Source organism: Chinchilla lanigera, unplaced genomic scaffold, assembly GCF_000276665.1.
Source record: "Chinchilla lanigera isolate Chin_1 unplaced genomic scaffold, ChiLan1.0 scaffold00016, whole genome shotgun sequence".
Classification (NCBI taxonomy): domain Eukaryota; kingdom Metazoa; phylum Chordata; class Mammalia; order Rodentia; family Chinchillidae; genus Chinchilla; species Chinchilla lanigera.
The window spans coordinates 27,331,238-27,341,135 of record NW_004955417.1 but is presented as its reverse complement, the minus strand read 5'-3'; the positions used below and the strand labels follow the sequence as shown (position 1 = coordinate 27,341,135).

Sequence of the window (9,898 nt, the reverse complement as noted above, 5' to 3'; positions counted from 1 at the left end):
CCCGGGCCAGCCCGCCCCCCGCCGCGGCCACCGCTCACGGACCCAGCAGGCGTCAGACAAGAAACACAGACGGCCCGACAGACGTTAACGGCTCAGCGCTCCATCGCTCCGGGCCTGGGCTCCGGCCTCACGGATTGCTGAACACCGGCGCCCACGGAGGGAGTCACGTGTGCGCAGGAGCAATCAGCTGATCGCTTGCGCCACTGCGCAGGCGCAGCGCCGCCAGGCCTCCGAGGGGCGGGGGTTGGAGGCCGGGCAGCGGGGCACGAGGGCGGGGAGAGGGCGGGGCGAGAACGACCAAGGCAGGCCCGGCTCTTCTCAGTGGGCGGAAAGAGCAGTGGGTGGGGCCCAGACACTTCCGGGTAGGCGGGGAGTGGATGTAGCGAACCGGGCACTCCCAGGTGGGCGGGGCTTGCCGCCTCTTGGGTCCTTGGCGCCCACTGCTCCGTTGGTGGACTTTCTCCGGATTCGGGTTTCTGGGGGTTAGAATTTATTTGCAAAATTGCAAAATAAATAAAAACATTTTTTTAAAAAAAGAATTTATTTGCAACCCCCGCCCGGGTTTGTCCGCTCTGCATTTCCTAATATCCTTAATTCCTTGCACGCCAGCTCCAGTTAATCCCGTAAGTGTCCATGGTTACCGACAGTGCACCAGCCTCTCGGTGCTAGTTCTTTTAGCTTGGGGAGCTCGGTGCCGGCCCGTGTGCGGGGCGGGGCGAACCTCGCGTGCAGATCGCTCAGGCCGGGAAGCCGGGCCGGCTCCAGTACCCGCCAGGGCGCGCGCAGCGCTCTTTTCTGGGGATATTTCGTTAGGCTGGGAAGATGGGTGGTATCGGTCTAACCCGAAACAAAGATTCAGAAACAGTGGGGGACTCAAGATTTCCTGATTGAATACCTCGAGATCCACCGCGGAGGCCACCCTAGGGCTCCTCCTTTCCAGCTGTGCACAGCGCAGCGCTGATTAGCGTCCTCGCCTGCTGGATGGGGCGATGCTCCGCAGCTGACACACGCATCCCGCGCTTGGAGGAAGCGGGCGTGGGCGAGTGCTGGCACACAGAAAACGCCCAGGAAATGGTCAGTGCCGCTGGACCAGGCTTTCTGACCTGTCCCCTGCATTTCCTGTCTTGTGTCCCAGGAAAAATAATTCACCCAGAATTTCATAGGGCCTTGGTAGTATGTTGTACAAAAAGTATAAACCAACCAAGCTGCCCAGTTGATAAATTTCAGATAATTCCCATAGCCGGTTCTATAACACAGCTCTGGACACTTATCAAAAGTTCCAGGGAAGCCGGGCATGGTGGAGCACGCCTGTTACTCCAGCACTCCGGAGGCTGAGTCAGGAGGATCGTTGTGAGTTCGAGGCCAGCCTGGGCTAAAAGTGAGCTCAAAGTCAGCCTGAACTGCATAGCAAGACCCTGTCTCAAAAAGACAAAAAAAAAAAAAAAGTTCCAGGAACTTGTAGCCGGACACGGTGGTGCACGCCTTTAATCCCAGCCCTGGGGAGGCTGAGGCAGGAGGATCGCTGTGAGTCAGAGCCCATCCTAGGCTCCATAGTGAGTTGAAGGCCAGTCTGAACTATGTAGCAAGACCCTGTCTCAAAAAAAAGAATAAACAAAACCAGAGACTATGGGGGTTCTCAAAATGAGCTTGAAGGCATTTTTTGTAAATTGTATGTTGTTAATAAAGCTTTCTGCCAGGGATATAGGTCAGTGGCATGAGCACCTGCCTGGCAAGCACAAGGTCCTGAGTTCAATTCCTGCTACCAAAAAAGAAAGCTTTCTGTGCAGAAGGAAATATTCCTATGTACCTGTGCTGCCCGTATGGTATTCAGTAATGAGCACTTGAAGTGTGACTTGGGAACTGAATTTTAAACTTTAACCAGACTTGGTGGTACACGCCTGTAATTCCAGCACTTGGGAGGCTGAGGCAGGAGGATCGTTGTGAGTTCAAGGCCAGCCTGGGCTACAAAGTGAGCTCAAGGCCAGCCTGAACTGCATAGCAAGACCCTGTCTCAAAAAGACAAAAAAAATAAATAAATAAAAAATAAACTTTATTTCACTTTAATTAAAATTTAATGCCTGTTCCAGCTCTTAGGAGGCTGAGGGAGGAGGATCACCATGAGTTTGGGACTACTTACGGAGTTCAAGCATAGCCTTGAATACAGAGCAAGACCCTGTCAATCAATCAATCAATAGACCGGCTATTTTCTTAAGGAGACTTCCTCCACCACCACTGGTCTGGTGGGGTGTCCAGGAGTCTCTTGTCACAGAATTGATAAACTTTGCTTCTGCTTTGGAAGGAAAACCAACTTTTTCTATGCTTGATCGCGTGTTTGCTTTGTCTTCTGTGGAACTAGGCCCTTTCGATGTTTTAGTAACTTTTCGCTGCTTTGAAGGATGTTGACCTTGTGATCTTGGTGTTGTAGTTCTGAGTGATTTCCATTCTGGCTTGATTCTGTGAACTGCTGGCTGGAGTATCTTTCCATCTCATGGATGTCTTCACCCGAGATTTTCTTCAGTTTCCTCTTAAGCAAAATCGTCATCTTTTTCTTCATCATCTTCCTCGGTGGCAAAGTTTACTTTCTTATTGAAAATGCTACCGTTCCCAGGGACAGAGAGATACCCAGACACGCTGGAGAGTACTGGCCTCCTCCTCTTTATCTTCTGACTCCGCTTCTTCCTGAACAGCTAAGTGTGGTCCACTCGAATGTGTGGCCCTCACCCCTGCACCACAAGGACAAGCCGTGCACGCTACAGAGCACCCCTGCTCCCCCGTACACGCTACAGAGCACCCCTGCTCCCCCGTACACAAGACAGTCCCTACACAGAACTGTCTAAAGTGCCACGGTGCTGAGATCAGGGGCTGTGGTACCAGACCCAGAGAGTCTCAGATTGCCAGATTCTTGGTGTCTGTGTGTGTGTGGCCCTGGGCACACTCAGTGGCACACTACCGCTGAGCTATAGTCCCCCCCCTTTTTTTATTTTGAGACAGGATCTCACCAAGTTGCCCAGGTTGGTCCTGAATTTACAATCCCCCGTTCCAGCCTTCTGAATAGTTGGGATTACAGACCTGCACCACCATGCCAGCTAGATTCTCCGGTTTTTGGTTACCAAGGTAGTATATAATACCCTCGGGTTTTTAATCTGTAAAATTGAGACCATAATATCTTTTGTCTGCGGTTATGAGAATGCAGTCATGCCTCGGTACCACTGTAAAATGGGGTCATGTAAGAGATGACCATTACTTGGCCACTTCGGGTTGTCACCAGGCTCATTCACAAGCTAAGGGACTGCTCCTGTACGCCAGCCCCAGCGTGGATTCCTGGCTTGTCACAACCACAAGTTTCTACGCGTGGTGGCCCGCCCTGGAGAAGAACACAAACGAATGTTTTAATCAGCATATGCAAATTATGTAAAGAACAGTGCTTTTTATCAACAGGTACATACAATTGTATATACAAATGTACATACAAATGTATATACAATTGTACATACAAATGTGGTTCAGTATCCCACCTGCTGATTTTAGAGATTAGAACATAAAAAAAAGAAAAGAAAAGAAAAAACGAGGCTCAGAGAATTTGACTCACTTTCCAAAGGCGAAGATGTAGTAGCCACATAAAAGCCCAAAGAAATCTGGAAATCAGTTAACTGATTTAGTTAAACTATTCCTACGCAATAAGGTGAAATTATGGTAAGAGTTACAAACACTTTGAGTTTGGGAACTGAATGTTTTAAGCTGAAACTTTAGAGAACACGATCATTTTATGGAAAAGCAGCTCTGTGTGTCTGTCTGTCTGTCTGTTAGGGTCACACTGTGTGGCCAGGCTGGCCTGGAACTTTTTGCGATCCTCCTCCCCCAGGCCCTGACTGCTTGGCATGTGCCACCAGCCCAGCTCAGAATAACTTCTCTTTGAAACAGTGTTTCACTTACTCCTGTAGCTGTAGCCAAAACCTACTAATTGTTCAATAGTCAGAAAGCATACAAAGAAAATAAGCACTGCCATCGCCAGACACTCCGCGGAATCGGAGGCTGTGTCCCGTGGGAGCCTCTCTGTCCGGACTGCGCCTGGGCCCGGTCTGGGCTGAGGCAGTGCGGAGAGCCAGACGCACAGCCACCACCCCAGTGCCGGAGCCGGCATCCAGGCCTCTCGGTGGCGCACAGAGCCCCACCCTGGCCCCGGTGTGGAGTGGAACCCAGGCTGCCTGCTTACGGGTCACACCTTCCACACGGTCCTCTTACGCTGGATTCCCGTAGCGCCCCGCCCATGCAGCGCCTTTCCAGGCCTTGGAGGCCCGGCGGCCAAGGTCCAGGGGAGCACGGGGGCGGGGGCATTGAGCAGGTGAGAGCCGCGAGGATTGCACAACCGCCAGGAAGGCTGGCTCGCAGCGACTTCCCAGCAGAGGGGGAGAGAGAGGAGGCACCGCCCAGCTGTGCCTTTCCTGTCCCTCGGATTCCTGGCCCCCGAGCTAGAAACGGTCATCCTCGCTCTTAGCTTCGCAGAAACCCTATCCAGTCTTCTTAGGACCAGCACGTGTTCGCAGACACAGGCAAGCGACTTTCTTTAGAAGCAGCTCTGTTCACCGGGGTTGGGGGGTGCTCCGTGGGCTTCTAGGGATTCTTTCCAGCTTCCTGCGGTCCTGGGCAAAGAACTGGTGGAGACAAGCGCAGAAAAGGTAGCGAGGTTTTACCGTTAGTAAAGGTAGGAAAGAAACGCGCCCTGCACAGGGGCGTGGGCCAGTGTAAAGCAGGAAAAGAAGAAGTGCCGTCTGCGGGGTGAGCCGCACTGTGGGAGAGAGCAGCGAGGCCAGGAGCTCAACGGCTGCTGACTTCTGTACCCCCCACCCCTCGGGCCAGCTCAACGGTGCCATCTTATGTACCCGCCCCCACCCCTCGGGCCACCGTCGTCGGGCAAAAGCCTGCTTGATCTTTGCAGGAGAACTGAAGACAGCACTCCTGACTGGCCCCAGTGCGGGGCTGGGGACCGCCTTTCTGCTCCTGTGTCTGGATCTCCGTGATTGACAGGTCGCTCCCATGTATGCCCATGAGCCCAAAACCTAATCTCCCGCCCCAGCGCTGCCCTCCACCACCACGTCAGGGTTTTCTTCCTTCACTGTGACTCTTCTTTGCTCCATCCCGCTGTCCGTGACGCAGCAGATGTGAACAACCAGTGTTCCATGCTGAGACACGGCTCCCTGTGAACGAGAGTATTCAGTTTTCTCACATTAATGGTGTGAAAGTCATAGCACAGGAAGTGAGTATTCAGTAGTTGTAGCTATCAGTTTAGAGAAAAATGATGTATTTAATAATTAGAAACAGCATCTCTGTCCCTATCTGTTGTTTGTTTGTTTTCCTGAGACAGACTCTCGCCATGTAGCCCAGGAAGGCCTCAAACTTTTGGTGATCCTCCTGCCTCAGCCTCCCAAGTGCTGGTATGACACGCATGCACCACATGCCTAGCGTTTAGTCCCTATTTGTGATTACACCAAGTTCCTGAATTTAGGCACATTTATCTTTCAAGGTAGTTAATACAAAAATGATCAGGAGAAATGATGAATACTTGTTCTCAGTGCTGCTATGATTGGAACCTGGAGTGTCCCACGGCTCTGTGGTGACGGCTCTTCCCCAGCATGATGCCATCGGGAGGCGGGGAACCCAGCAACGCCACACAGAGCTACATCCCCAGCTCTTTTAAAAATTATTCTTCTCCGAGACAGGGTCTCTTTAAATTGTGTAGTTGCCCGGGCTGGGCACAAACGTGTGACCCTCCTGCTTCAGCCTCCCAGAATGTGTTCCCCGCCTGGCTTTGTAAGAGCCCGGGCCCCCATGGAGGTCATATGGGGGCTGCCCTCAACGGAGCCTGCGGGCTGAGGTCTCTTGCTCACTCTCTCTTTGCCTTCCCGCCCCCACAGGCTAAACCACCCCACGGGGCCCCTCCTGGAGGAGCGCCTCACCCTGGGCCAGGGCCACAGGGCCAGGGGTCCAGGCCTGAGCCCTTCCCTGGGAACTGGAGAGTCCTTTCCTTTTCATCCCTTATCTGGGGCAGATGGTACAGGGACGAGAAAACGAACTGCACAGGCCAGTCAGAATGGCCATGTTTGACACATTTACAGGGAAATTACCAGACGCCCAGGCAGTGTAGACAAGGGTGCTATGGGAGACCTGCTCTGCGCCTGTCTCTCTCCTCAAGGGGTTCAGTCATTCACTGTGTCACCAACAGTGTCAGAGGTAGAGATAGTGCCCACCTCCAGAGCTAAGGGCAAAAACACTTAAAAATAAGTGTGAAAGCAAAGCGTGGGGGTGCACGCCTGTGATCTTAGCACTCGGGAGGCTGAGGCAGGAGGATCTCCACAAGTTCAAGGCCAGCCTGGGCTACCTAGTGAGACCCTGTCTCAAAACACGTTTTCTTAAGAATAGTTTTAGATTTGTAGAAAAGTTGAGAAAATGGCAGAGAGTTCTCATATACTTACATTCAGTTTCCACCCGTTAGCTAACATCATGCGTCAGTGCAATTCGTTGCTCTGATTGAACCACTCTCACACACAGAAGCATAAATATTACATGGTTTCCACCAGGCGCGGTGGTGCACGCCTGTAATCCCAGCACTTGAGAGGCTGAGGCAGGAGGATCGCTGTAAGTTCGAGACCAGCCTGGGCTACAGAGTGACCTCAAGGCCAGCCTGAATTGCATAGCGAGACCCTGTCTCAAAAAGACAAAAAAAAAAAAAATTACATGGTTTCTTTTATAGGAGAAACTCAAAGTCTAAATAAACTAAAGAACAAAATAAAAGACAGCCGTAGGAAATAGGGACACTAAGCTTGGTGGCTCACGCCTGTAGTCCCAGTACTCAGGAGGCTGAGTCAGGAGGATCACAGTGAGTTTAAAGCCAGGCTGGGCTCATAGTTTAAGTCCAGAACTATGAAGGGCGACCATGTCTCAACAAAACAAAATAGAAACAGGGAGCGGCCTTTTGCAAATGAGAAGGGGACCAAGGGATGGTAGGGGAGGGGGAGAGGTGGATGAAAGACCGAGCTGTGTGAGGTCCCTGCACCACCTTCCGCAGGGAGTGTGACCATCCTGCAGATGTGGACTAATAAAAATAAATTTTATTTTATTTACCTTTTTTGTTTGGTACCGGGAATCAAACTCAGGACCTTGTGCTTGCCAGGCAGACGCTTGTGCCACTGAGCTATATCCCCGGCCCAAAAATAAATTTTAAATAAAAAATAACTACCATATATACATATACACGTGTCCAGCCTGAAAGGCTCGTGTTCCCTGAGCTCAGAGTTCCACTGCTGAAGCACAGCACTGCCTGCCTCGACCTCCGTCCTCACCCACCCACGTCTACCTGGGCCACTCAAGGGCGAGGGAACCTCATGCTGCTTGCTGTGCGATACTGATCCTTTTACTGTGGTCCAAGGGACCTGTGTTTTGGGTTTGGTTGGGTTTGACTTGGTTTGGTTTCGCAACAGGGTCTCACTGTGTAGCACAGACTGGCCTTGAACTTGCAGTGATCCTCCCGCCTCAGCCTCCTATGGGCTAGGGTCACAGGTGTGCCCTACCATGCCTGGTGGAAATATTGTTTGATGGCTGAGATAATTCACCTTGACCCTCATTAGTCCCAGAAGGGAAAGTCTCACAGCCATTGCAGAGCTGACTCTTTGATAAGAGCAGAGAAACATTCTCTGTACCAGAATCAGCAGGGAAACTGCTCTTCTCTTCTCCCACACAGCCCAGGTCCTGTCCCGAGCGCGGTGGCTGCACCGAACTCTCAGCATCATTCACGGCCTCCCTGACCGAGTGGGCAGAGGCGGCCGGGTCAGCCCCAGCTCCTGCTTGGCGCCGGGAGGCCTGGGGACAAACACCTCAGCCCCGCACACTCCTTTGTCCTTGTCACCCACACGAGTCCAGAGTCCCTTCCTCCAGCCGGGGTCATATCCGGCCCCGGGCAGCCCTCCCGCCTCGGCCTGTGAAACTGAACCTGCTCTCCAAGCCCCGGCCGAAGCCTGGAGTTTTCCTCTCGCCTGGTGCAGAAACCGTGGGTGGAAGCAGCGGAGACCAGGAACCACAGCTGCCCCGCGAGGGGCCGAGTGTGCGGCCCTGGCCCTGCAGTGCGGGGGCGCACGCGCCCCGGGGTCTGCCCGAGCCTGAGGGTGGGTGTGAACGCCGTCCGGGGTTGTGCCTGAACCGTCACAGTGACACGCCCCTAGCAGGTAAAATAGCAGGTCCTGGCCGCCAGGAGAACGGCTCAGGCGGTGACCGGGACCCGAGGGCCCTCGGTCCGCCTGCGGCCCCCGGCGGGCGGACTCCTGAGCCCCGGGAAATGGAAACGCCTGTCTGCTTTCCAGATCCCCGGCGGCGGCGGCCGGCGACCGCTTCCCCCTGCCTCCGGCCCGGCCCGGCGCCTGGGACTCAGACGGGGAAGAACTTCTTTCCAGGGCAGAAGCCCACAGCGGCCTGCAAAGAAAGCTTTCCCGTGGGCGGGCCCTGCCCCAGTTCACATTTCCTACAGAACGTGCAGCCAGGGTCGCGGCTGGTTCGTCCCGGCTGGTTCTCCACCCACGTGCCCCCCGAGAGGCTTATGTCCCGGGAATGTTGGCTGTGGCCTTCTGCTAAACCTGCAGCAGCCCTCCCTCACATTCCAGGGCTGGGAAATTAGCGATTTAAACCTCTCTCTGATCTGCACCATGGATCTATTCCTCACATCTTGTTTGTCTTTTTGGGACAGGGTCTCAATATGCAGTTCAGGCTGGCCTTGAGCTCACTTTGTTGCACAGGATGGTCTAGGACTTGCAACGACCCTCCTGCCTCAGCCTCCCAAGTGCTGGGATTACAGGCGTGCACCACCATGGCCAGCTTCCTCACATCTTCTTATAAAGGAAAAAAACGCGCGTTGGACTCACCACAGTGTGAACCTCGAAGTGCAAAGTAAGCGCTATGTGAAGGAGCTCACGGAGCTCAAGCTTTGCCAGTGCAGACAGGAGCTGGGGTGAGAACTCAGACTCACCCGCTTATGCTTATGTAGATTCATCCAGGCCGAGGAAAGCCCCAGCTCGGGGCTCTGAAAAACCTGGCAGAAGGCGAGGAGAGACGGAAATTAAAAGGGAGGCAGGGCTGCACCGTAACCAGCCAGGACAAGCCAGCCTGTCGGGAGATCGAGTTGTCTGGAACGCTACAGTGTTTTCTTCCATTGCTGTACACGCAAGACCCCTACCTAAGCTTTACTCCCAGCTCACTTGGAGTGCTTGTTAAAAATAGATTCAACCAGCAAGGTGGCCCTCAGGAGGCTGAGGCAGGAGGGTCGCTGTGAGTTCCAGGCCAGCCTGGCTTCATAGTGAAGATACTGTCTCAAAAGACCGCCCCCCAAAAAATCCCACAAAAACTAAAATGCAGATGCACACACTCCACCCAGGACTGGGAAATACCCTTCCTGATCCCATTGTCCGTAGGAGGGGCTGTGTGCTTGGGAGGTAGCTGCACTTTGGTCTTTGGAAGGTTTCCTTCCTGAGGCTGAAGATTCCCCAGGTGTGTGCTCCACCTACTTCCCCACCTGTGTTCACCTTCTCTTTCCTCATCACAATTCACTGTTTTTTTCTTGTTGTTGTTTTTTTTTTTTTGAGACACGGTCTTGCTGTGTAGTCCAGGCTGGCTTTGAACTCACTGTGTAGGCCAGGCTGGCCTCAAGGCAATCCTCCTGCCTCAGCCTCCTAAGTGCTGGGATTACAGGTGTGAACCACTACACCTGGCTTGCATGTCACGTTTGCCTGTGTGCCTTTTCTTCCAGGTCCTGTCCCCAGGTGGGGTCTGAGGAGGCACCCAAGAGGAGATGGGCCTCAGTATGTCCCACCGCGGTAGACTGGAGGAGGAGACGCATCTCAGGGCACGCGGGGGGCGG

General features: G+C 53.4%; 2 protein-coding genes across 3 annotated transcripts in view; one reads left to right on the top strand and one right to left on the bottom strand.

The window, feature by feature from the left end:
• Positions 1-220, bottom strand: part of Atp6v1c1 (ATPase, H+ transporting, lysosomal 42kDa, V1 subunit C1) — a gene marked incomplete in the record, with an annotated part of 35,626 nt that extends 35,406 nt beyond the window's left edge. For both annotated transcript variants that reach the window (XM_013512778.1, XM_013512779.1), the window contains 1 exon segment: positions 43-220.
• Positions 221-4,267: 4,047 nt separating this feature from the next.
• Positions 4,268-8,662, top strand: LOC106148185 (MICAL-like protein 1). Its single transcript, XM_013512706.1, has 4 exons — positions 4,268-4,342; positions 4,858-5,000; positions 5,155-5,254; positions 7,736-8,662. The coding sequence occupies exons 1-4, from the start codon at positions 4,268-4,270 to the stop codon at positions 8,660-8,662; spliced, it is 1,245 nt and encodes a 414-aa protein (XP_013368160.1).
• Positions 8,663-9,898: the final 1,236 nt, after the last annotated feature.

What these genes read in the sequence shown, in the direction of transcription:
- LOC106148185 (XM_013512706.1), top strand. Translation starts at nt 4,268, where the DNA reads ATGCAGCGCCTTTCCAGGCCTTGGAGGCCCGGCGGCCAAGGTCCAGGG. An exon ending in GGGGCGGGGGCATTGAGCAG is followed by an intron (nt 4,343 to 4,857) that starts GTGAGAGCCGCG and finishes CCCTCGGGCCAG; the next exon opens with CTCAACGGTGCCATCTTATG. An exon ending in GGGACCGCCTTTCTGCTCCT is followed by an intron (nt 5,001 to 5,154) that starts GTGTCTGGATCT and finishes TCCGTGACGCAG; the next exon opens with CAGATGTGAACAACCAGTGT.